The 27,937-nt window shown below is 35.3% G+C and overlaps 3 protein-coding genes across 11 annotated transcripts; 1 reads left to right on the top strand and 2 right to left on the bottom strand.

The window, feature by feature from the left end:
* The first annotated feature begins 285 nt into the window (after window positions 1–285).
* Window positions 286–10,645, top strand: LOC122042522 (transcription factor TGA2.3-like). 9 transcript variants are annotated; one of them, XM_042602670.1, is made up of 11 exons: window positions 286–857; window positions 1,974–2,050; window positions 4,472–4,545; window positions 4,644–4,823; window positions 7,221–7,298; window positions 7,385–7,444; window positions 7,774–7,851; window positions 7,936–7,987; window positions 8,911–9,182; window positions 9,393–9,638; window positions 10,184–10,645. In XM_042602670.1, exons 1-11 carry the CDS (start codon window positions 820–822, stop codon window positions 10,328–10,330), a joined length of 1,302 nt encoding a protein of 433 aa, XP_042458604.1. In that variant the 5' UTR covers window positions 286–819; the 3' UTR covers window positions 10,331–10,645. The 9 variants fall into 9 exon arrangements, with proteins under 9 accessions (XP_042458604.1, XP_042458606.1, XP_042458603.1 ...); XM_042602672.1 differs by having other exon boundaries at window positions 1,971–2,050; window positions 4,472–4,503; window positions 4,647–4,823; XM_042602669.1 differs by having other exon boundaries at window positions 1,971–2,050; window positions 4,647–4,823.
* A 2,359-nt stretch (window positions 10,646–13,004) lies between these two features.
* Window positions 13,005–17,430, bottom strand: LOC122042521 (protein FAR1-RELATED SEQUENCE 5-like). Its single transcript, XM_042602667.1, has 5 exons — window positions 17,178–17,430; window positions 14,214–16,409; window positions 14,050–14,114; window positions 13,902–13,973; window positions 13,005–13,042 (listed from the first exon to the last, which is right to left on the bottom strand). The coding sequence occupies exons 2-4, from the start codon at window positions 16,373–16,375 to the stop codon at window positions 13,945–13,947; spliced, it is 2,256 nt and encodes a 751-aa protein (XP_042458601.1). The 5' UTR covers window positions 16,376–16,409; window positions 17,178–17,430; the 3' UTR covers window positions 13,005–13,042; window positions 13,902–13,944.
* A 589-nt stretch (window positions 17,431–18,019) lies between these two features.
* LOC122042520 lies at window positions 18,020–24,146 on the bottom strand. Its single transcript, XM_042602666.1, has 6 exons — window positions 23,647–24,146; window positions 22,930–23,022; window positions 20,605–20,838; window positions 20,379–20,481; window positions 19,647–19,876; window positions 18,020–18,537 (listed from the first exon to the last, which is right to left on the bottom strand). The coding sequence occupies exons 1-6, from the start codon at window positions 24,126–24,128 to the stop codon at window positions 18,309–18,311; spliced, it is 1,371 nt and encodes a 456-aa protein (XP_042458600.1). The 5' UTR covers window positions 24,129–24,146; the 3' UTR covers window positions 18,020–18,308.
* Window positions 24,147–27,937: the final 3,791 nt, after the last annotated feature.

Genomic DNA, 27,937 nt, shown 5'->3' with positions numbered 1-27,937 from the left:
AGTGCCCCCGTCAACCTGTCTCAGGGTCAACACGAAAGAGATAAATCATGAGCGGCTATTAGCCTTTGAAATAGTGATTAGCACATAAGGGAAATATTTACCTCGGCTTTATCAAGATTTGAATTCCAGATCTTATTATAGTAATAGCTCATGTACTAACTATTAGACTCATTGGAAGGGACCAGATAACTTTGTTGATTAGTCCTGGGCAACCGATCTAATCCTATAAATGAAAAAATACGTGCGATGAGTTATAGATTCCCAACCTTAGAGCTAATGAGTAACATGACAAAAAAACAGTGGGAAAAAAATAGGTCCTTTCAAGAAAACGACAGCGCGAGGAGATTTGATCGCGCTCCTCCAGTCCAGCCTGACCCCTTCCTCAAGATCGTTCGTTCGATTCAATCTTATCTCTCTCTCTCCCCTCTTCCAAAATTCAAAATATTCTCCAGTTTTCTTTTATTTGGTCGATCAGCTACGGAAGTGACCAGACGAGCGCACAAGAGATCGAAGAGTTGAGTCAAAGTTGTAGTTGGAAGGAGGGGCCATCCTCCGAGCCGCGAGGGCATGTTTGCCCCTCGAAAGCTAGGGTTTTGGAGGCTGTAGCAACGTGGTATTTCCCTTTTTGGGTTGGATTTGTTGGGCGTTAAGTTGTTTCTCCCTGTTTTGCCTCCGGGATTAGCCAGTTGTATTCTGGGATTGGAAAGTTGACATTTTTGGCGGTCTTTTAAGAACACTCTCTGTGATGGTGACGATTGATGAGTAGGATTGGTGGGTTTGGAGAAGGAGATGGTGAGCTAGTGCTTCCCGAGTTCCCGGATGCCGAGCTTTGCTTCGTCGGCGGGGATTCAGAACAAGTATGCGCTTAACTCTCCCGATCATATCTACTTTGTTTGATGATAAATTTTGTATTTTTTTTTTCTTCCATTACTTTACTTATTCTAATTTGCTTGGACTAGTTTGATCGCTACCCCTTCTCGTTTTTGTTGATATCAGCCTCCACTTTTTCTAGGGTTTGAACTTGGAAACTGTGGTTTTACCTTCGATTATCGTTGTTCTGAAGTGTCTTCTGTGTGATGGAATATAAATTAATGAATTAAGTATCATTGGCCTAAAGGTGCATGGAATCGTGTACCATATAGCTTTCTCTAGGCCATGGATGTAGTAGAGGTTCTTTCATTCTCTCGTATTGCTCTCATGTTCAGTTTGATTTCAAGAATAGAAAATAAAGATGATTGCAGAATCGTTGTTGGTAATCTTCTTTGGTAAAACACATATCCAGAAGGTAGCTCTATCATCCATGTATCCCTTATCAACTTCTATCTATGAGTTGGTAACAATTTTTCTCAAGTACAATGTTGCTAGATGCTACTTGAGTTTCATCTATTGCTTTTAGTTTGAAGTAGATGATTGTTCCGATCACAGTTAATGGTTTTTGTTGATTGCAAAGACTATCTTATACAGATTACTATGATAATTCCAACTACCTTCTGCGGGTTCAGATTTAAAATAAGCTAATTTTTTATTTCAAAAATGAAGACAACTAGTCACACATTTGGTTTCGACTTGAAATATCAAATTCTAAAAAAATGTTCTATCCTATACGATGTTATTGTTTATGTTCTTGGAGATTAGTAAATGTTCCACATTGCACAACAAAATTATTATGTTGGCCTTGAAGATGAGTAAGTCTTCCACTTGTTGCATTTTAACCCCGAAAGGTTACTTAATCATAAGATTCTATACCACAGACCATAATACCATAGATGTCTCAGAAGGAACCACAACCAATTTATGTAGATGAAGAGAAGGGTATCCCTTTTGAGAAACGCCACAATTTGCTTTAACTTTTGAAGGTTCTTAGATTGCCACTTTTTTATTTGAAGATCCACCCCTCACATTTAAACCTTTAAAATCCACTCAATTTAAAATTTCTTTGTTGTTCATCTAATGTCTAATTTCTCACACAGCAGTACAGAGGGAAACACAACAAATCCATCCAGAGAATCATGCTTTGGGCTGCTCAAGCAGTCTATTGCAGTTCATAACGGTACTGCTTCTGACCTCAGCAGGAGTGATTTCTCGCTTATTTTTTGACTGGTTATATAAGCAACACAACTACCAGCAATTTCTGCAGAGTTTTATATGTATATATAAGGCACTTTCTTCTTATGACTTTATTAACTGCGAGTCATCAGGCTTATCAGAAAGTTTTTCTTGTCACATACAGAATTTTATCTCTTTCAATTTCAAATTTTATCTAATAAAATTACTACATTTGCCACATCTCATAAGTGAAGTGGATAGCTTCATATTAATGTCTTTTAGTTTCTGAACTAGCTTGTTTGGTAGAGGAAATTTTGGGCTTCGCTTGAATAGATAGTTTAAAGACCATGTGACTTGTTTAACTCTGTTATAATGTTATATCCTTAAATCTATGACTACAGCAGTGTAATTGTTCTCGGTATCAAAGCAAGCTAAGGAATATCATAGTTTTGATGTAGTTAGTGTGACTTCTCCCCTCGACACCTCCTAAGCAAAATTCTTTCTTTTCTTGATTCACCTTCTCTACCCCATCTCCCTTTTCATACTTTGCAAGCAATCATCAATCATCATCACTGAAATTCTTCATTCACTATAGTTGACCATCATAATTTCAAAAGTTCAACTCTTTTCAGCACATTGATAACAGCCACCCTCTTATACAATGTCTTACAGATCCTATGAGTGAAGAAGAGTGCTCCTACCTTCTTTGTAGCCCTCATGGCCTTCATCATTTGTCAATTTATATCATAATTTAAATCCGCTTTTCTTCACCAGAGTTCCAAGTAAGCAACTGAGCACTTATATTTTATGTTCATTCATGCTTGTATGCAACACAGTCCAGTTAGGCAACTATGCATGGAAATCACCTCAAGCATCATAGGAATATAGGATTAACCCTAGCCTGGCAATGTTGTCATCTTCTTTCATTTGCCACCATCCTTTTGCTCCAATACCACTCCCTCCCTCAAGTTGTCTATGTTTAATGCTCCGATCAAGTTGACCCTTGCTCAATTCTAGACATGTGCCAACCCCAACATTCTAGTGACATGCTTGCTGCTTAATTCTTGAGCCTAATTGCAGATAGCATAGGCCCAAGTAGAGCCAAACCAAATAAACATTACCTAGGTTTCATGTAGAGTGAGAGAGAGAGAGAGTGGAAAGGCAATGCTCAAGAGAAACTAGCAAATGTTCATTATAAAAAGGATCATGATGATAAAGAGAAAAAGTAGGCTTCACAAAGAAAGTGAAAGACTGGTAAATGTATCTCCCATGTCACACTTTCTCCCTGCTCATTGGTCAGCAAGGCATTTCTCCCTCGTGCAAGATCCCGTCTCAGTGCTGTTGTTATCATGTTTGTTGCTTTTAGTGGTTTCTGTTATTCATGTATCAGTCCATTCATGCATTGAAGTTGTCTTGGCTCTCTCTCATTGCATCTTGTTGAAGTATCTTTATCCTCTTTCATCCCTCTTTATCTTTCTCTTGCAACATTTTCTCTTTCTAGGATAGATGTCCACTTTTTTATTTTCTCAATCTCCTTTTGTATCCACTATTTCTTGTAGTCTCTCTTGAGGAGCAAATGAAGAGGTTTCCTAGGTGGATCAAGTTTTGAGATTCACTTAAAAGGTTCTTTGGATGAAGTAGTGGCATAGATGTTGCGTTCTTGAGTGCTAATTTTGGTGCCACCTCAAGAGATATTCTCTTTTACAACTTGGGTTTGTTTGTTTTTGGACAAATCCCAAGATGGGAAACCCTGCATTGTAGATGAGAGAAATCCCATATTATCTAAACAAGACAACTGCTAAATCTAAAATTGTTTAATCAACTTATTCCCACAAACAAAAGGAGCTACTAAAATAAACTCTTAAAAAGCTTCTAAAATTCTGAATTACATCACATAGTGCTTCCTAAACCCTTCAATTGTTACACTAAAGCATTGCATTCGTGCTTCACCTTCTCCAAATTGGGTGTAGTTGATACTTTCATTACATCCAGGTAGGTTTCTTTCTTTCTTCTGTAACATCATAGCTACATTAGTTATCAAATGAGTTCTCATATATAATCGTTATCTCTTCCAATACAATCTAGTACTGTTTTACATTGAATTAGCCTAGTGTGCACAAAGTCAATGATGTGCATTCTGAATCATTAGCAAGCTTACTTTTGCAATTTTGCTAAATATTTGAATTCCTTTATAGGAATAATTGAGGTCTCTTTTGTTCATGATGTTACTAATATCATATTTTAAAATATTCATTATTTGATCAAAGCACTATGAGACTGTTGAATCCATGCTCAGTATATTTAAATTTGGTCTAAAAGAAGATTTGTTGAATGCTAAAATATCTTTCATTTGCTGGCCGGCCGAGATTAGCTACATTTATGAGATATATACTTTCTAATTGCTATAGCATTACTTTCTGTGCAGATCTTGAAGCTACAACTAAACAAAGCGGACAAGTAATTGTTTCATATCCTTCTCAATTTGGTCATTTCACTCAAGTATCATTTCTCTTATTGCTGCATATCTCTTTGCAAGTTTATACAGTCACAAGTACTGTTTAATAGAGCAAATTTCGTATTTTTCTATTTCCTCACAGCAGCCTCTAGCTTCCGTTGGTGTTACAGCTTCAGCTTCTAAGGTTGAATCTTTGGGACAACAACCTCACTTATTATTTTTGAGCAGTCAATTTGAGAATTGGGGAGATTCGACAATGGCAGATGCTAGTCCTAGGACAGATACCTCCACAGACTTGGACATTGATGAAAAGAATCAGATGGTGATTCAGATTACTCTGTTTGTTTTGAAAATTATAAATAATCACAGCCATTTAGTTATATTCTTCATCGTTCAAACATCAGATAATTTTACTGCTCTCTTGTCCTGTTTCTAAGTATATCTGTTTGACAATGTTTTTCGTCTTTTATTATTTTGCATCTTCTGTAAGCATATTCTTCATCTTACAATTTACAAAGATTAAATTTGGTCTGGCCATGGAGCACAACTTGATCTGATTCACTATCTGTATAGCCCTATAATATTTTCACCTATCCTTGTACCTATGGCCCTCTCTGTTTACCAGTATTCCCTACAACGCCCTCCTCACAACAAAATACCTCTATCTTGTTCTTCCATCTTTTTTACCACATTTTTTTTTATCTTATTCTCTTAAGCAGCTTGCATTTTTTATCCCATTGTTTTGAATCTATTCAACTCTTTTATTATCTTTATGTTTATGATCCTATTTTAATAATATTTTAATGTCGACCAGTATCAAGAAGCCACTAGTAGGATCAAGTCTGATGTGGCAGTTGCTTGAATATGCTATCTGAAATCATCCTCGACAAATCAAAATTGATACTCTTGAATGTGTAAATCACCCTCACTGCAAGGCCATCCCATTGGGTCTTCATCTATCATGGGAGAAGCACTGCACTGATCAGCTTCCATACGATTGAGGACAAGCTTCTCCTGTACAAGTAGATAACAACTGAAAACACACAAAGAAATGACCAAACATGGTTCAATGACCTAAGCTTACTCTAATTAGAGAATTCAAGACTTTATGATATTCCAGAGAAAGTAAGAAAAACCTAAACTAACAAGGTGCTGCTCACAATAATATAGAAGCTATCTCAATCCTCCTTGGACACCCCTCTCAATATTAATGGAGAAAATAAACAAAACCTCACCTTCATGGCCACCAGAAAACCATGTTCTTGCTGAGTAGAAAGCCTTTGTTTCTGTAAAACTTTTAGTCTTCAACAGTCATTGCATGGTTTTGATACACTTGTCAAGGGGGAAAACCCATCCATATTGAAAACTATTTTAGTATTTTGGAAAAAACATATTACTAATTATTATTATGGTTAGGCCGCAGTCTGGGTGGACTTAGCCCAAGAGTAAAAGTAAGCCATCCAACCAATCTCCATCTTGCCCATCTCTCGCTCTATTATTCTATCTGAAATTTCAAAATGATGCTCTCAAGCAGTTCTTATCCGTTTGCTCCATCGCTAACTAGCAAATGTACCTAAATGTCTATCACCGACATGCAAATTTGCCTCGACCTCTGATCTGATGAGCTTGTGTGTGCTTGATATAGTTGATTCCTGATGCTTTCGAGCAGTTCTATTCTTTTCTGTTTGCTCCATCTCTAACTAACAAATGTACCTCAACCTCTGTTACTGACTTGCAAATTTGTCTCAATCTCTGATCTGACCAGCTTGTGTGTGCTTGATATAGCTGTTGGAGATTACTCAATTTTAAGAAAGATCCCGTGGACCCGTCTATCCATCGATAATTAACAAATTTACTCTTTTGCTTGTATGCTGTCTTATTTACATTTGCCACTAAGCTCATTGCTTGTACTTCCCACCAGATGTGTCTTATTGATGTTTCGGGATGACATATTTTTTGCAACTTTTTGCTATGTTGATGCAGTCACAAGACACTCTTAAAATTTGACTACTATCCTATTATGGTACCTCTATGAATCTAATTGGCTATGTTAAATCAAATCAATTTCTTCTTTATCTTTTGGATAAAAGACACTTAAGATGATAAGCTAAAGCTTCACTTATAAGTCATCTCTCCAATTCGAGGTATTTGCTATAATATATTGAATATCTTAAACCATTCCTTCTTTGTGCAAACATGCATTAATATAAACCAAATCTAAATTTGCCTACAGAAGGTGGATTCTTTTCCTCTGGAATTTCTTGGTTTGTCTTTGCTCAATGTTGTTACAAATTGGATAAATTTATCATATGAATTGGGATGTATCTTGAATGAGATAATTGAACGTGAATTTTAAGGGAACATTTGAGAGTTGTGTCTCCAAATTGCTGGGACTAACAGGGTGTTGTTGATTTGTTATATTGAAAGCTGAGCCTGAGCCAATTGTAAAGAAACCTATTATCTTACAGAGGGAACAAAAAGTTTAAATAAATGCTTATATAAAAACAAACATGGAATGACCATGATCAATGGTTTAGCTCATGTGTATATTTCCATGGCATTTAATAGCTTGGAGGATTTGTGGTCATCACTCGCCGATGCTAATATTTTGTTTGCTGACGATATTGTGTATATATCTCCTTATCTTAACAATTGACTTGACTTATTGCAACTTTTCTCAATGCATGTTTTTTTCTTTAATTGCAATATTCTCTTGCAGTTAGAGCAAGGACAACTTGCTGTAACTGGAGCATCTGATTCTAGTGACAGATCAAAGGATAAAAGATTGGACCAAAAGGTGATTCATTTACTGTTTTTTCCACTGTGTTTTCATTTATATTTTAAACTTAACAGTGGGTTTGTATGGATATTATGTATGTACAGACACTTCGCCGACTTGCTCAAAATCGTGAAGCTGCCAGAAAAAGTCGGTTAAGGAAAAAGGTACCCATCTAGATTTCAATTACAAGTTTAGTGCTGCTCAACTTGTTCAAGCTTGCATGAGATGTCCTTATTTCTTGTAGAAATTAATCAATATCAGGTCACTTATGCAAATATGAAGTCTCCATCTAGTTATTCTTAAACATTCTTAAACTAGTGCTTATTGCAACAGTCGTTAATTGTTTCTGCATGGAGAAAATACTTATGTTGTAGCACATCCTAGGAAGGCATTATAGAATTTCTATTATTATTCTCCTTTTCATGAAAGTATGATTTGCTGATGTAAGATTTAATTTCAATTACTTATATATACACGTCTTCAAAATTATAAGGCCTATGTACAACAACTTGAGAGTAGCAGATTGAAGCTTACTCAGCTTGAGCAAGAGCTCCAAAGAGCACGCCAACAGGTATGCTTTTTTTTTTTTTTTAACATTAGTCTATCCTATAGCATTGCGGAATGCGTAATCAGGTTGAAATATTTATTTCTGCAGGGGATTTTTATCTCTGGCTCAGCAGATCAATCACATGCTGTGGGTGGAAATGGTAATTTGCCCATTATGGTTTATAATCCATACATTAAGTATTTCAAAATAGTCTTGTTTGCAAAAGATAACAATAAGGCATGTTTTAGTTTTGATGTGTTGTTAGCATTAATTTCAAAACTTTCATGCTATGTTACACCATTTGTTTTGCCAAGTAAATATATGTGAGTTTAACCTTCTGAGTTATGCCTATGTAGTCTCAACTTGTTTTTTACCCCATCATGTCCTGTCAATGCAACATATAATATTTCATGTTCATTCTTCTTTGTTGTCATATTGAATGGATATCAGCAATGCCTTCCAATTATTTGGGTTGGCTACATGGATCTTATCCCAAGTGTTGTGTTAGTTTACATCATCAAGTATTTGATAATACCTAGGTCATTCAATCACATGTAATCTAGCAGTGTTTACTTTGGTTTCTTTCTACCTCACATCTCTTCATCTAGTTGTGTCTGTTTCTTCTCTGAACATGTGATTGCCGTCTTTCTGTTCTCTTTTTAATATTTAACATTTTAATATTAATTGGAGTCACATATGATAGCTTATAGATGCCACTATTTTTGGTTCAATTTTTTCTATTATACTAACTTTTCATATGGTGTTAATCAATCAACAGCCTGACTTGTAAAATATTTCTGACTCATGTCTTTAGCCTTAGGATATTCAAGCAGCCATCCTAGTTGACAAGGTCTTTCTTCTCAAGTCGGATAGATATCGTAAACAATTCTGGATTTGCTGTGTTATCTGATTCACTTGTGCTCAAACGAATATGTTCAAGACTGGTTTCAACTAAATTCCTTTTCAGTACAGAACTACAAAATTGCATCGAAGGATAATATTTACCTTTTACCTCATGCTAATTCATTTTCTATCTAATGAATTGCATCCCTTCCTTGTTCACTGTTTTAATCGTCCTTGCAGGGGCCTTAGCTTTTGATGTAGAGTATGCACGATGGCTTGAAGAACATAATCGGCAGGTCAATGAATTAAGAGCTGCAGTGAATGCTCATGCCAGTGAAAACGATCTTCGTTCTATAGTAGATGGTGTCTTGTCACATTATGAGGAGATATTTCGGCTAAAGGGCATTGCTGCCAAAGCAGATGTCTTTCATATACTATCAGGCATGTGGAAGACACCAGCCGAAAGGTGTTTCCTATGGCTAGGGGGGTTTCGTTCATCTGAGCTTCTGAAGGTGATGATCTTCATAGTTTGAAAACTCTATTGCTTTCATTTTCGTCTTACCGGAAACTTGCCCAATGTGTTGCCTTTTTGTATGTTAGTGATAATCCTGACCTGTGATTTTTGAGTTTATAAATATCTACATCAGACATTAATGGAGCCTTTCTAAATCTTAATATTGTTGATTCACTAATTCTGTCTCGCTGTGTGCTTAACTTTGCAGCTACTTGCAAATCAGCTGGAGCCTCTTACAGAGCAGCAACTAATGGGCATATGCAACCTCCAGCAGTCATCACAGCAGGCTGAAGATGCTCTCTCTCAAGGGATGGAGGCATTGCAGCAATCTTTGGCCGAAACATTAGCCGGGTCTCTTGGCCCGTCTGGATCTTCGGGGAATGTTGCAAACTACATGGGTCAGATGGCCATGGCAATGGGGAAACTTGGGACTCTTGAGAATTTTCTTCGTCAGGTAAATCAATCATTCTCAAAGTTATTATTCCCATGAAGGATGCCTCTATAAACTAGTCAACTATTTGAGCAAAGAGTCTACTTCTTGCTTTGTGCCCATTTGTTCAGTGCAAAACACCTTCAGAAAATAATATTTTAAAATGAAATGTTTCAAGAAACTTGCTTTTCGTGATGATAAATGAGATGGAGTTCGAGAATACTTTCCAAATGTAATTCCCTACATTTATGTATATTTGCATATATGCTTTTTTATTTTTATGATACTATCATTGGCTAACAGTGATCTTACTGGTCGAACCAAATTAAAGCATCAAATGTTGCAGTTCTAGTTTTTATTCAAAAATATTAGTGGAGAATGATGCTTATTGGTTTAGATGGCTTCCTCTTTTCAAGTTCAAGATATTTTTCTAGTTTATCGAAAAAAATTAATTATGCAATGTGTTCTTGTCGCCGCTAAACTGCAAAAGGTTTAGAAAATATCTTGAGAACTGTTTTCATTGACATTTTGTTATGTTCTAAAGGTTGCTGATCATGTTCACTTTTCAGGCCGACAACCTACGGCAGCAAACCCTGCAACAAATGCATCGGATTCTAACTACACGTCAGTCGGCACGTGCTCTTCTTGCAATACATGACTACCTCTCGCGCCTTCGTGCACTGAGCTCGCTTTGGCTTGCTCGGCCCCGCGAGTGAGGTGCTAAATTTGATTGCTCATTCTGATTACTTATGACTGTAGAATTGAACCGTCTCATCAGTAGAGTAGCTTGGTCCTCTCATGGTTGGATTAGTTGTTGCTTATTAGCTTGTCGGAGGCAAAGATAGTGTATACTAGCGACGAGAAAGTCGACGTCAGTCATGCACGATGTACCATTTCCATGTAAGAAACCCTACCAGTGTTTTAATTATTCTGTATGCTTGTGATGCTCAGAATCGATTGGTTGCAATAATACATTCACTCATCTTGTAATGTTCAGGTGAGAAATGCACGTTATTTGTGTATGTGATTAACCTTGTGGTGCTGCTTTCTTACTGACTATTTGGGGTTGCTATTGAGGTGTTCTTTGTATATTACAGTAAATTAATGTTCCCAATATATCGGATGGTTCGATCTTGGGGGATATTTTGATTTTTTTTTTTCACCTGAGAAATTGCTAAAGCCATGCAACTCTCTTTGACCATGATTTGGCTGTTCATGCGCTATCAAATTTTGTCACCTTTTGCATCATGAGCTCTCAAATTTTAGTTGTGTTTGTTAGTTCTGAGCCAAATATATATAGTTTTGATATGCCGTTCATCTTTGGATGTGCGATTGCCACCGTGGCAGGTGCCAAAATAGGTTTTTTTTGTAATTTTTTTTATCTTTGTTGTTGCTTTCTCTTCCTCTAGTGATCTTGTGCTTGTCCGAGATTAGGTTTTCCCTCGCCCTCGTGAGCTGAGAGACATTGTACTTTGTAGGGAGCCAACATTTCTCGTGGAGATGTCATTCCTAATTGTGACACCATCCTTTGCACAAAGGGTTCTCATCGCGCCTCACCGCGAGATATCGTTTTTTGTCTTGCACCGCCGGCCTCTGTCCTTTGCCGCCAGTCTTATGGGCACTGCCGCCAGCCTGTGGGCACTATCACGAAATGTCGTCAAGTGATTGAACTGTGATCTGAGATGGGTCTGGTGAACTTTCTCCTTAATATTTTTGTTCTGCATCTTTTGTCATTTGGGATGTTTGTACCTTATTTCAACCTAGGATGATTCAAGTCCATCCTTTCTCCAATTATTTTTGTGTTAACACAATTTATTGGAACCCATCTTAACGGTGATGGTAAGTTGATACTTTACAAGTGTAATATGAGAGTTCCAGAAGGCACATTGAAGTATATTAGGATTAGTGTTGTACCTTTAGCAATCTGATATCTTGGAAGAACATGAAGTAGACTGTAGTGGCTAGATTTAAGTGCAGAGATGAAATATGGGATTGTGGCTCTCTACCCATAACTGAGTTCATTTGGCCTAGGTAAATAAGAGATGCTTCCATCATGCCCATTGGCTCCTACTCATTATTTCGCTAAACGAACAAGCATATAGACATCTGATTGTTATTCATGCAGATAAGAATTTCATTTGTTAGCTGCAATGCCAAGCTAGCAAGCAAATTTGCCGACTAAGTTCTGAGAAGTTCTAAAATTAAATACCTTTGTAACAAGCTAGAGTATTACAATTATTTTGAACTAACTTGTAAGGAACCTAATTATAAATAGAGAAGGGCGTAGCTCTAAACATGCGAAACACGAGGTTGTAATGTAAAATGGTAACAATATATTCAATGTAGTGTGAAGGGGCTAGGTTGATATAAATAAGTATACTTATTCTAAATAATTGATATTAACTTAGTAACCGTGTGTCGGTGATAATTTATCATAAATTCATTACTAATTATTTTATTGAGAACTTAGTGGTTTTATCTGATGTCAAAATTTTATAGGAGATCATCTTCCTTCGAATGTAAATTTTAAATTCTAATAAAGATAGGATGAAACCTAGTACCAGTAATGGGCACAAAAGAAATCTTGAAAGTTGTAACAAATAAAATTAAATGTCCCATACAATTTTGTAAAACAAAATAAGCAATATAGTCAAACCTTTTGGCTCCTGGATTAACTTTAGAGGCTTAGATGGTACCAGGGCAAACCTCTAGTTGTCATGCAAACAATAACAAATAATCCAAATTACTTATACTTGGTCAACTGATAAAATCCTAAGACCGCATTGCTCCATCCTATTATTATACATTTACTCTCTCCAAATCAATAGACCAATCTGGTAGTACAACCACACAAAAAAAATGTTCATACAAAATTAGGTGTTTAATCAAGTTTGGTTAAATGCATGATATGGTATCCAAATGAGATGAATTATTTACTTATGAATAGTAATAGAATGTAAATATTGATTGTGATTTAATAGTCTTTCCCATGCAGTGAAACACCCACGCAAGTAGCCCAGGATAATAATTTGACCCATGGCATGTGCTCACCTTTAGTTTCTTTACGTCGTTGCTCGTGATGATTCAGAATTACATAAAGAAAATTAATTGAAAAAAATATATATAGGTGATTATAATTCTGCAAAAAAAAACAAACTACCAGAATTGTTCCATGATAGCTTTAGATAACAAAAGGCCAAAGGAACCAAACTATCGAGGAAGCAGAGACCAAGCTGCAAAAAGTCTCAGTACAAATTACATAAATTGCAAACAATAAACCTTCCCAATTAGGTTGGAGCCTGTGGCTTCTTGTTATAGTATCTATTACTCATCAGACCCAGCCTTTGTTCAAAGGTGCAATGCACATGAGCTAGCTTCCGATCCTTGTTCATCTTTTGAGTCAAACTTTTGTCATCTGATTTGGAGATCTGCAAAGATAGCATAAATGTGTTAGCAAGTAAAGTACACCAAACTAGATGAAACCATAAGAAAATGAGAGAGACAATCTCATTCAAGTTCAAAAGCAATACGATGGAAAATATTCATAAGATACAAAACATCCCTAAATTGGACATCGTTATAAAAGGGATGAAACGAATCATAAAGTATCATTTTGAACTGAAAACAATTTAATTTCATTGACTTTTGATGTTGTATCTCTGAGACATTTGTTTACAAAAGATTGTCAAATGCCTCAGCAGCAACTACACTGCGAAAAAGCCACTACAAGTATATTTCTAGCACTCTGAAATGAAAGAAGAAAACAACATAATTCATGAGTTCATGTGCCACATTCTATAAACCAATCGTTTTCTGTAGCAAAAAAGAGCGCATTGCATCAAATAGAAGAACTATATGAGAATTGCCTACTTCACAATACTACCTCGACATCAAGCTGCATGTTATCAATCAAGAGTGTTTCTATATATCTTCTTTCATCATGGAGCTGTGTACTCTGTTCATACCATTGGGATTGCCAAGGTCATTTTTAATCACAATACAAAGGATAACTAAATATAAATAATTCCCATGAGCAAAACAAAACCATGGCAGGCTAATTATGCAAATAGAATAGATCCCACACCAAAAAGTCGTTAGATTAAACAGTTGCCGGTACAGTGTGCAAATACTCCACTGACCTGACCCCAACTTGATTTATGAAAATCAAGAATAACTACAAATATCATAGCGACCAAATGGCACAGAGGACTTGTCTTTTTCTATTTATCAACCGAAGCACGAGCAGTTTAACAAAAAACAACTAGGCTTGTAGGATAAATTTCTTACCGTGTAATTTGTTGTTTACTAATCTTGGTTGTTGGCTAAACCTTCATTCATCCTCACACATGTTGTTAGAACCTGTATCAATAAAGACAATTATTAACTCTCAATCAATCAACCACTATAATTTAATAAAATGAAACTTTGATAATACCAGCTATAGATGCCAAATCTTCTTTAGATGTGTCGCCATCACTGTTATGATGATTTATAATTGATCTGGCAATCAACACATCATCATATTTACAAAATTTAAAAAGATACACATTGATTTGCAAATAAAATTATTATACAAATGTAGAATAAATCAACACATACCCTTGCTGCAAGATTGGACAGTTACGCTTGTCATGTGACATGCCTCGATGTCCGCATCCACGACATAACCTGGACTTTGAGATTGACTTCCCCTTTGATGATTTCAATCTTTTTCCACATCCTTTTGTTCTTACTGAAGAAGGATCGATAATATTAGGAGCCTCATCCATGGAATTCTTCCTTTGACTTCCATTGCCGCATGTTCTACTAATGTTCATCTCTTGAATTTTGTTGTAGATACAATCGAATTGTTCATTCAAGAAGTTTGTTCCCTCATCAGTCAAAGATGCATCATCAATTAATACTGAAACTTTATAAGATAACTTCGAGTGTCTTGACGTCAAAAACCTTTCTGGATCATCAATGAAATTTTGCTTCCACAAAGCATACATTGCTCCAGCCTTTGCATTTCGTGTCCATCGTTTGAGTATATACTTATCAGGCAAATGAAATACTTGATTGATACGAAAATAAGCTAACATATGCCTACATGGAATACCCTCGAACTCAAATTTCTTACAGCTACAGGATATGTAATCTTTCTCTTTGTCATGAGTGAGCACTCTTGGTTTGGAGGAAGAACAACTTTGAAAATTCATCACATGATAAACCATTAACTCAACTCCTATAGATGCTTGTTGTACATAATAGCCATGACTTTCACTCATTTCACTTTGAAACTCCATCCATTTCTTTTTTGTATACAGCTTAACCATTTGAGTTTCCATTGGCCAGTTTGTCTTAATCTCAGGATGCTCATTCATATCAATATGATCAGCAACTAACTCACTATGTCTTTGGTGCCTCAGTGCCCTATTGAAACGGGTAATAAAATCTATTAATGAGTTCTTATTTGAGACATACCTCTTGAAAAATGAATGTGAGCTTTCAAATCTTTGACTACTTGACATTCCAGCACAAAATACATGTCCAAAATATACTGGCACCCACTTGTGTCGCAATTCATACATCAACAACAACCAATCATTTTTTTCCAAGTTAGCACACTTGATAACCTCTTCCCATGACTTCTCAAATTCATCAACTGTTGTAGAATTTATAATGACATTCATCATACTTTGATAGTAGTTTTGAAAAGTCATTGGGTGTAATTTATCTGAGAATTTGTTCAATATATGCCACAAATAATATCGATGCACTGTTTGAGGAAAAACTTGTGCAATGACTTTCGTCATAGCAGGATCGTGATCAGTGATGATCATGTTTGGTGGACCTTTAGGCAAGGCTTCTATGAACTTTTTAAACAACCAAACAAAAGACTCAGTTTTCTCATCACTTAAGAATCCACAACCAAAAACAGTTGTTTGATGATGATGATTAACTCCTACAAATAGTGCAAAAATCAATCCATATTTGTTGGTGTTATATGTTGTATCAAATACAACTACATCACCAAATACACTATACGCCCTCCTTGACACATGATCCGCCCAAAAACATTTACTAAATCTGTTATCTGAATCCATCTCGTAATCAAAGAAAAAAGTTGAATTCTTCTCTTTCTCAGATGCAAAAAACTCAATCAGTGTTTCAACATCGATATCCTTTTGTTCATCCCTTAGTTCTTTCTCAAAGTTTTCAATATCATTTTCTGTGCAACCTACCCGCTCAGGTCCGTCATACTCTATCTCCAATAATTGCATTGGTTGACAAGTTGACATATTAGCCTCTGAAAACTGTTGAATCAATTCTTTCTTTGTCGTCGAAATGTTACGATGTGAGCGTAGCAAATGCACCTTTGAAGGAGTCGAGAGTGGATGATTATAGTCTTCTATGAAGTTAGTGACAACCCAAATAGATCCAGTTTGTTCCTTGACAAGTGAAATATTTGACTTACAACCAGTTCTAACTTCACCACGTGCTCTTTCCCTTATTCGTTGATCACCTTTTGCATGTTTATTCCACCGCATTTGATCTGTATGTCCTTCTTTAAAGCATACAAATTTTTTCCAAACAACTTCATTTGTCATCTTATTTTTCTTGCTATTGTTTATCCTTACACTAAATCCAGCTTCTCGTGCATATTGGTTATAGAACGAATATGCCTCCTCTAGTGATGAGAATTTCATCCCAATTTTTGGCTTTTGATTATCTGTAACTTGGGGAATGTATAGCTGATCATCACCGCCATTTTCTTCCATTGCTGGGGAATGTCGGATTCAGTGAAGCGAAGCTCTGCATATCACCATATAACCACAAAAACATTCTAAATCAAATAGACATAAAAGAGATAAATCAATCTTGTATAAACCATAGATTGACACATATGCATCTAAGAAAACAAGCATTATATTTTGAAGTAAAAGACGCTCAAATCCAAATTTCACAAACCCAGGCTCAAGAAAAATAAAAGTGAACTAAAATGATATTTGAGCTTTGAATTCTCATAATTGACGAGAAAGAAAGACTATTAAATCACAATCTATAAACAAGATCCCTTTCGTCCAACACTCGAACTCTAATCCCTTTCAGCTTTCGCTCTCTGTGTCCCTTATCCTTTCTCTAACAATTTAACAATCAGATGTCTATATGCTTGTTCATTTAGGGAAATAATGAGTAGGAGACAATGGGCATAATGGAAACATCTCTTATTTACCTAGGCCAAATGAACTCAGTTATGGGTAGAGCCACAATCCCGTAGTTTACCTCTGCACTTAAATCTAGCCACTACAGTCTACTCCATGCTCTTCCAAGATATCAGATCGCTAAGGTACAACAGTAATCCTAATGAATTTCAAAATGCCTTTGGGAACTCTCATATTGCACTTGTAAAGTAACAACTTAGCATCACCATTAAGATGGGATCCAATAAATTATGTTAACAGAAAAATAATTGTAGGAAGGATGGACTTGAATCATCCTAGGTTCTAGGTTGAAATAAGGCACAAACATCCCAAATGACTAAAAAGATGCAAAACAAAATACATTCAAGAGAAAACTCACCAGACCGATCTCAGATCACAGTTCAATCACCGGACGGCGTTTTGCGGCGGTGCCCACAGACTGGTGGCGAGGTACGGCGTCCAGCGGCGGTGCCCACAGGATGGTGGCGAACGACGGAGGCTGGCGGCGCGCGACGAGGAACAGCGTCTCGCGGCGAGGGACGGCGACGGCGTCTCTCGAGGGGTAACCTAATCTCGGAGAAGCACTAGATCGTGAGAGGAAAATAAAGCAACGAACGAAGATAAAAAAGAAAAAAAAAAAAAAAAAACCTGACTTGGTACCTGCCACGGTGGCAGGTGCGCACAGTCGTTTATATAAATAAAAGGTCCACTGAACAATTTCGAGTGCGACAAAAAAGTCACATCCCGTGAGCACCTTAAAAAACCTAGACTTTAAAATCAAAATCTACTCGATTTCATTTTTTCTTTCTCTTAAAAATAAAATAAAAGTTTTTTTTTTAAACAAACTTGTTTATTGAGATAATTTCTTTGAAATAAGATTTCTAAAATATGAAAAAGGTGAAAGTTACATAATATAATAAGTAATATTCTAAAATTGTCTCTATTTTCAAAAAAAAAAGAGACAAGTTTATATAAATTAGATTTTTTATTATTAAGTAATATTTATTATCATTATTATTGTTATTATTACTATTCACTGTTACATTGTTTTTGTATATTATTGTTATGATTATTTTAATATTTTCAGTTCCATAATATATAATAGACAACTAGGATTATACAGTATGATAACATCATATAAAAAAAACAAATAACATCACATAAAATATAATTAAAGTTTGACTTGGAAAAGCAAATTTATCAATTATATGCATTCAATGATAGACCTTATGAATAATTATACTGAATTACTGAGAATAGTTGAATATTGTCTCAATTGTTTGGGTTTTTTACAACTTGAAAGAAGAAAAACAACAAATATTTCAAGAAAATAACTAGTAATGATCTCTAAGCTCATTGTATCCACAAATAGAAATTACATCTCTATTAAGTGTGAAATCAGTAAGGAAGACACGTAAATTCAATCTGTTAGATGTTTGAAACAGTTCCAACATATCCCAAGTCTGAATATTTGCCAGGTCGAGAAGTAAGAATTCATCGATATCTCAGTCTATCGATCAGTTCCCTCATTGTCCATGGTGTAAACAGGAATTTGCCAGTTCTTGGTGTTCTTCTTTGGGTCATCTGTAAGACTCAGATCGTTCTCATCTTCTTTGTATGTTTTCACATATGTTCTTGCACCTGCCAGAATCAATCTTTCTACCATAAAAAGCTGATAGTTGTTCTCGACCACCGGGTCCAATATGTCGGTAAAGTTCGACGAATATGCCAATTTGTACCTGTTACAAGTTTCAATTCATATATAAGAATTAATAGATTCAACATCCAATTGAATAGTTACTCGCCAACGTAGAAGTGGTTGCCAAATTAATACATAAAGCAAAGGAGTGTCAACAGACTCGTTAAGTCTACAGACTATGATTTTAAACAACAGCAGGGCTGCTATGGATAGATGTCAGAGAACTCTTAAAACAACCCAGTTAGAACAGATTAGGAGATTGATCGGTAGACGGGTGTAGGAGTGCTATAATCAAATCCAGAACACACGTCCAGCAGTCAAACAATAATACAGTGGAACAAGCAATGAAAACAAAGCAAAGTGGGGCAGTCAACCGGAGATGCATACCACGAGAACTAACAGGATTGTAAGAAATACCCACTCCAATCCAACATTTGTGGCATACCATGTGGTACTCGCGGATTTACATTTTTAATGAGATTGATACAAAAGAAAATTAGCATACTGTTTTTAGGATAGCAATTCTGTCAATTGCAAGAGTGTAATTACAGATTGCATATTCTTCTTTTCTACACCTGCATTTCTTTTCAATCAACATTTGCCAAGTACGGATCATTAAGAATCATCTTCGAAGCGACATGATTGGCTAAATCATTATTTTCTGACTTCGATCAAATTCCCTATTTCAAGCTAAGTCCCGCATGCAGGACCCATATCCATGAGTACAAGCATCATGCACATAGCAACTTCATACTTCATATACTATCTACAGTTTGAATAGGATATTTTCCAAAAGAATGAAGTATTAACAAACAGAAGTTCAGAATCTCAATATCATTACATCAAATACAACCAGAAACAAGTTCAGCGATCAGTGACATCATGGACTCCCCATGTCATATTCAAACAGGAACTTATCATGTAAGTGATAGCTTCGTTGAAGTATAGAGCAGCTAAACTAAGTTCTCAAGAATTGATTTCTTTAGTTTTTTGTCCTTTGAAGTTTTGCAAGTCTATATGAAATTTGTCAGCATAGAAACAACTATGATTATGAAACTAGGTCTATACTGCATATATACAGTTAATTTTTCGCACATGTATCAAGAAGAGTATAAGTAACCCCAAAACAAGCCAAGGTTGCATGCATACCTAGATGAGAGTGGTGAAAAAAAACCAGGTGACCTTTCATTTGAAGCAATAAACAGTGTTCTTCCGGGTGGGATCCACTTGACAATTCTATGCTGGATGAACTCAGGTCGTGTGTCTCTATCAAGATGAGGATGAAGACTCCTCTCAATCCCAAATCGGTCTTTTCTAGTCTTTAATATATCCCCTCGTCGCACATGAATAGCATCATAATCACCAAGTAAATGTTTGATCTGAAAAACAATTTTATTCAAATCTGATATCAAAATTAAGAAACTTTATGGATTAAACCAAGAAGCATACACACCCCACCCCCACCCTCCAAAAAAAGACTCCATAGAAACATCAAGATCATTAGTCTGCTAGGCAAACAACCTACAAAGTGTGTGATCCAACAACTTCATATTTGTCAGTCTATGGATCAACTAAATCTTATCGCTTCTATACTAATAGCAAACATGGAAAGTTTTTCATATGTTTTGTATCCTCTAATAGTACATTGATATGCATTCTTTATTGGCCATAAAAAGTCATCACATATCCTCAGGTCATATGTTTACAACTCTTTTCAGGGAACTAGACCACAAGTCCAACACCAGTTGTTTATTGGATGTCATAAAACATCATGCTTAAAAAAAAAAAAAGTGAATTTGATTTGAAGAGTACCTGTATTATGAGATACAAATTATGAGTCATCTAGTTTGCAAGTCAAATAACACATTGGCGAACCAATACCTTATCTGCCACATTTCTTAGTCTTCTGGAAGCCATCATAGGAAGAAAATCATGTGGTAGCAAAACAGAGTTGTGATCAGTGCGGTCCTTGCACTCCATAAACCTGGATGTTCATCATGGTCAAGACTAGAGCTTGAAGATTCAAAGATCACCTAGCAAAGTAATTGACCATTTAACCATGATGGCATTTTGGGAAATAAAGAAAATTACATCTGTGGATTATTACCATGCAAGAGGGCTTGCAGTACGGTTAATCAGTAGCACATTTGAGTACTGATTCTTTTCCTTGAGATCACTCCTGCTAACTCCATTTACATGTACCACTCCTTTTCTTCCTAATTTCAAACTTGTTGACAATATATGTAACCACGCCTTTGAGTTGTCCAAAATCACAGGTACCTTACTTGAAATGAGATCCAGATCATATAAAGAACCCAGAGGACATGACCTTGTAGCCCACCTAAAAAATCGAGTTACCATGACAGGATCTTAGAGATAAACCAACTGCATTAATTGAACTGATGTAAATGTAAACATTTAAAGACAAGTAAATACATAAAGGACAATCAGGAAAAGAATTCTCCCCGAGAGACTGATTGAAAGATAAAAGGAGAAAAATGATAATTAATCTGGATTGTGCATTTGAAGCTATACGAGATTCTATTTAAGTCATCAAAGTGACAAATGCACCACAGGAGTGTGATAAACAAATGCACCACAGATACTTCAAACAAAAAGCTATACGAGATTCCATATAAGTCATTGAAGTGACATTTCTAACATTCATAAATTCATGGTACACTTAAAATTGTTAAAATAGCTTGCAAAAAAAGAACTGACTATTTCCAGTCTCAGTCAACTAAAAACAAGAAAAATTGCTATTTAATTTACATACAACAATATAGAGGAGAAATGTGCATCATTCAATTTACGAGTAGATTTAGTATCAAGGTGACAATCTAATTGCTGAAGCCAAAAAAGATATTTTTTTCAAAAAAAAGAGCAACGTTGAGTGGAACCCACTGTTCAACCTATCAGATCTGGTTAGTTACTGAAAAAGAAAAGATACAAAAATTCAATTACAAGAGTATATCAGCATAAGCTTGCCCACTATTTACTAAATAAAAAGAAGGGGAATAAATATAAACGTTGTTTCATTAAAGTTACAGAAGAGAAAACCAATAATGTGCGACTTGTCAAAAAAGTCGCCAAACAATTGAGTGGTGCAGTATAATATAATTTTAATTAAATTACTTCAAAAGATTCTTGGATTTTGTGCTGCTTCATTCAAGAAGTTGAATATCGCAAGAGTTGTCTCCAGAGACAAAGCCACTCAGGGGCTATCCTGGGCTGAGTGGCTCCGTCCCTGTATCAGGTAAACAGGAAAAAAAAACAATAATTCACAACCATCAAGTAAATACCAAGTCAAAAGAAGGGAAAAAACGCATATGTTACTTTCTTTTCAATTTATTTTATAAATTCAAATTTTTTAATTTACACATAAGTTGGATACATGGTTCACAAATTTATTGTATCTCTGCATTCTCAGATAAACTTGCAACATGCATGCTTGCTATTTCTTTAGCTACTAGCCGACTCCAGCCATGGATGGTAGCCCTTGTTTCTACCCTCCTCATCTTTGACTCCGAGACCACGATTCAATTCTTCGCCTCATTCGCCCCACTCCTCCCGTCGTCGTCCTTCGTTTGTCCTCCTTTGACGATATCGCCTCCCTCCTCAGACATAGTCGTCAACATGATCACTCTCAATCGCGGCTGCCATGATCGGATTGACATGTCCTCCACGTCGGCAAACATACCCTTATATCGACATCGGACACAAGCAGATGTAGATTGAGGCCCCACGTGAGACGCTCGAGCATGGTCTTGCACTGCGCTCATGGACAGACTACCTCTACCTCATCGTCGGCATCACACTCTCTAACACCAACGTTAGCGATCAAACCTTCTATGATGACCCCCAAATTTTCAATATCTACGAATTAGATATTATTATCGGTAAATTAACTTAACAATTTCATAAATAATAAAAAAAACATTTAATAAAATTTAAAATTCAGTGAAATATAGGAAAAAACGAGATGGTAACTTGATCACACGAAGTAAACTCGGACCTCTTCTATGGTGTTCTTGGTGGACTCACTCACTTTGGGATAGCTCAGTCTATCTCTAATTCTTGGATCCGCCCCTGGTTGTCTCCATGAACTTTATCAACATGGATCCACAAAGAACATCAAAATTTACATAATCCATAACAAACAATGGCATATATGTAGAATGAGGCCCCAAGAGAATGAGTACTAGCAAAAATGTGTTTAAGATTCAACAATTCAGGGTTACAACTACTATGACTTCAGAGCATGAAGAAATTAGTTTCTATTAACTTCAAAATAAAGTAAAGGAACTGAGCACCAGTAAAAATGTGTTAAAGATTCAATCATTCAGGACTAAAGCTACTATAACTTTAGACCATGAAGAAATTAGTTTCTACTAACTTCAAAAAAAATGTAAAGGGAACTAAAAAGTGGTACATTTCATCTGTATTTGGATTTCTGGTTTGGTGCAGGATCCCCTTTTTGTTATGTGTTGGATTGATGCACATTCCAGATGGCATCACAAATACTCTGCAAGATAAACCAAAATAATGTCAGTACAAAAAAATTATTATTAGTCCATAAAATTCCACTTCATAGTCTAGAAGTCTTCTAATAACGTGAGGTTTGAGAAGGGTCAATGCACAGACTTTTACCATAAAGTTCCATTTTTACCACACTTCTTTTCTGCTTAAACTATGCTAACAGATTTCCCCCTTCATCGTAATACTAGGTGTTGTATGTACCCTTCCAACTTCTCATAAATTCGTAACAGTTCAGCCATTGATATTAATTTGACGGAAGGAACCCTCCATGTTCTACGCAAGAACCAGAAGAAGAAACTTCCCCATAATCCGGAGGATTGTCCACAAGAATATCAATGGCTGAACTACAAAGTAAACAACTGTTGAGCTCATTTACACAAGAATATAATCATCAGAGGAACATCTATCAAGAAATCTCAAAAGGAAAAAAGAAAACGACGCCGTTGAAAATTATTGCAATATTAGTATTTTATACGCATCAAGAACATGAGGAAACCAGGAAGGAGTGAACATTAACATCCAGAGCAATTGCCCAAAAATACATAATCCCAGAAGCCCCTAATGTTTCTAATTCCAATACCACCAAATAACGATGAGGCATTCTACGGACCTTCCGAGGAAGAGGGCTTCGTCGAGGGCGCATCGGAGGCTGGACTCTTGGTGGCCTAATCCGGCGCAAGTATCGCAGTGCTTTCCGGGGCAATCAACGCGGTTGCCCCAATACAAATACTTGATGTCCGTCGCCGCCTTGGCGGATGCCCTCGACGACGCGGAGGCCGAGGAGAGCAGGGAAGCCGGGATCGAAGTGGAGAAGGCAACCCAGAGCAGCACGAGAGCAGCGGCAGAGGCGAGGAATAGTTGTACGACGAGGGATCTCGCCTTCTCCTTGTTCCTTTGGAGCCGAAGGATCGCCATGGCGGTGGGAGGGCGCAGTGGCCATCCATTAGATTCAAGAGAGGAAAATAAGGATCTCGTTCCATCTATGATTATGTTATCTTTAATAAACCTTCCATCATAAACAAAGGGGATGTAGCTCAGATGATAGAGCGCTCGCTTAGCATGCGAGAGGTACGGGGGATCGATACCCCGCATCTCCAATATTTTTGAAAAACTAGCGTTAATAATTAATTTTATTCGTTTATAATTATTCTTATTCGTTTTCTGAAGCTAAAAATTCAGAGAATTACCAGTAAAAAATTACTTTATTAATGTGAAATTAGTGCAATTTTTTTTCATATATCAGTCTCGAAAAACATTTGCATTTTGTTTTTAGTTTAAACTGATTTTAAAAATAAAATAAAAATTGAAATTGACTAAATTGCGAAATTGGATGATTGGGAAAGATTGATCTAGATTGAATAACAAAAATATGAATTGTTTTTTTGTAAAAGTCAGATAAAAATGAGAGAGTAATCTTTTATCTTTTTTAAAAATATGTAATTATTTTTGTTATCAAAAAGATTTTCCACAAACTCTTTTTAATGGGGTGTTTGATTAATGGATTTGGGAATGAGGGAATGGAATGATAGTAAAAGATAGTGTTTTGATTGTGAGTTTGGGAATGACATTTTAGGAATTATTACTAGATTTATGGGAATCAACCAAACTCATATAGTTTGATGGGTTCTATTTCCATTCTTATTCTTATTTTACCTTACTATAAAACCTATATCCATAATAAATTTCATCATTTAACCAAACATCCCCTAAGACTTTTATTCTTATAATTTAATCACTCAATTTAAAATACTCAGAGTAAACGCGAGACTTCCAACTCCGTGATTGACTTTTTTTTTGTTTTTTGTTTTTTACAAAGCTATTGATGGATTTATCAATGACTTTACTTTAAGGTAAAAAATTAGTGTTGGACATATAAGTCTAAGATTAGGGTTTAATAGAAGAGTGTAAGAAATATAACGATGGCAAGGCGACTTAATCTAAACCTCCAAGCCTAAGGTTTACAGGATAAGGAGAAGTCTCCCCTAGGGTGGGGCGTGCTGGCAAGCGGTGAGGTAATTCTCCTAGTGAGAATTCGATTCTTTACCAGAGCACTTGCAATATCGATTTTTTAGCGTGCATGGACGTTAACAGAATCATATTTTCTGAATTTATTTGATCGGCAAAATGTAATATTACAGTATTAGCCGAGTTAGTTATCATAGATTTGATTTCACTTATTTAGAACATCTAATTAAACATCCATAATAATTAGAGATATTTTTTTTTTCAAGTATTGGTGGCCTTTATTTTCATATCATTCTTAAAATATCCTACTATTTAAATATCTCAATTTTCATAATGAAATACTCCATCAATCAAATATTTATATGTTTCATCCATTAAATATTCACTCTCAAATATTCTTAATTTCATAATCAAATATCTCATCAACTAAATATTTATAGGGTCCACGACCAATTAATTTACATTTAATTTTTAAAAAATATAATGGAAGACATATAAATTTAAGTTCATATAAATATAAATATTTTATAAATTTAAAATTGCAATACAAAGATAGACCAAGTATTTGTGATCATTTTTTATTTTTTCAATTTAATTAAATTTAAAAAACAAACATAAAAATAATATGGTATCCACCATTTTGATGACCCACAAGATTTAATTAAATTTTAAAAAAATAAAAAAAAAATCAAAAACAATAACACCCATTATTTTGGTGGACCTCACAAGAAGGAAATCATGGGCATAAATTTATGTCCGATGATTTTCAATCATTCCTTATATATCTCCTGTAATAAAGAATATATGAGAAGGAAGATATTTAAAGAAATATTTTTTCAAATATTTTGCTTGAAGATGCTCCTATAGAGTATAAAAATAATCGCTTGAAATGAGATGAAAGTCATCCCGGAAAACTATAGTTAGAGGAGATCACGCAAATAGAAGTAACAAACAATCGATTAATTAGGTAATTTATAATATGATTGAAAGTATAAATATTATATGAAATATTTATTAAAAAATAGAAAATAGTTTTCTTTAGTTATATTAACCTTTTGATTTTTACTTATATAAAAAGTTATATGAAATATTTTTATAATAATAATAATAATAATAATAATTCGTTGCATGAAGCAGCGTGGGGTGGCGGCAAAGGACCCCATACGTCATCCGAGTTGATATGTGGTGGGATGCTTGTCACATGAGGTCGCGGGGTCGAAACTCGGGATAGTCGGGGTGTAAATCCCTGGTCCCTGTGTAACTTACTCCACCTGCCACATGTTCACTCAAGATGTTATGATTTACCTCCCTCATGATGGCCTTGAGTCGGGTACGCTGGAGGCGAGCGATTTCACCTTTTGCCACGTGAGATGACGGCAAAGGCCAAACACCGTGATCTGACCCCAAGCGTATCTCTTTAATTTGACTTCCTAATAAATTCTAATACCGTTGGCTCCCCTCTTTGTTTCTTGGTACAATAATAATAAATTTCATTATGATAAAAAGATGATTATTAATTTTTAAAATAGTGAGTAACACATAAAAAAAAATATTTATCTTAATTTTACTAGATAATAATAAATTTCATGCCCTAGATTGACACATCTACATGGACAGTTATTTCAGGTCCAATTTTTTCGAGGATAAAATATTTCATCTTGATTTTCTCTCCGTATTTTAGAGAGTGTGAGATCACCAGGATCGCTAAGATGGACAAATTCATCTTTTATTTCAATAAGAAGAAGTTTCATGCCCTCAAATTGACATAGTTAATACCTACAATATAAATATTTACTCTAATAAAGTTTGAAATTAATCATATATATATATATATATATTTCATCTTGATTTTCTCTCCGTATTTTAGAGAGTGTGAGATCACCAGGATCGCTAAGATGGACAAATTCATCTTTTATTTCAATAAGAAGAAGTTTCATGCCCTCAAATTGACATAGTTAATACCTACAATATAAATATTTACTCTAATAAAATTTGAAATTAATCATATATATATATATATATATATATATATATATATATATATATATATATATATATATATATATATATATATATATATAAATAATATTACTCCTCAAAATACTATTATATATCCTGTAATTTTTTTTTATCTTGAACATTATAACTTAAAAGGAAAACTTGAACCCTAGAGAAAAATTTTTATTGACTTAAATCTAGTATAACTTAACTTCTAAATCCTAAAATCTTAAACACTAAATACATATAATATATCTCGTAAACATTTAAATTTTTAATTTTGGATACTATAACCTAAGAAAGAAACCTGAACTCTAAAGGAAAAATCATATTGACTTAAACTGATGATAACTCAACTCCTAAGTTCTAAAATTTTAAACACTAAATACATATAATATACCCCCAAAAAATAAAAATAAAAACAAAAACAAAAACAAAAACAAAAACAAAAACAAAAACTTTCTGCTTGAATCCAAGCGCATTGGGTCCGCACAGGCTCGTGGTGTTTCATTTGTAGCATAGCAATATATATACCTTGCATATCCGTTCAGTGCACACTCCTATGTGACCCTCACAGGTCCAGGCACTCGAGTGCACCCAGACCTATGAGGATTATTCAAGAATGTGCATCGAACGATTGTATACGTTATATATATATATATATATATATATATATATATATATATATATATATATATATATATATATATATATATATATATATATATATGAAAGAACATAATTTTGTTAGTAGTTTTTGTTGGAACCCCAAGATAGTTTTGATGTAATCAAACAAGTTAGGTTATGTCCTGTTGGGTTTAACCTTGTGTCTAAGTGTACAGGAACTTAGGAGCACAAGAAGTCGAGCAAAAGACGCAACTAGTGAGAAGGACGGCACGGGAGAGAGTCGACGGGCTCGGTGCGTCTGAGAGACGAGG

Source organism: Zingiber officinale, chromosome 2A (genome assembly GCF_018446385.1).
Source record: "Zingiber officinale cultivar Zhangliang chromosome 2A, Zo_v1.1, whole genome shotgun sequence".
Classification (NCBI taxonomy): Eukaryota; Viridiplantae; Streptophyta; class Magnoliopsida; order Zingiberales; family Zingiberaceae; genus Zingiber; species Zingiber officinale.
This window is presented reverse-complemented; position numbering and strand designations above follow the sequence as displayed.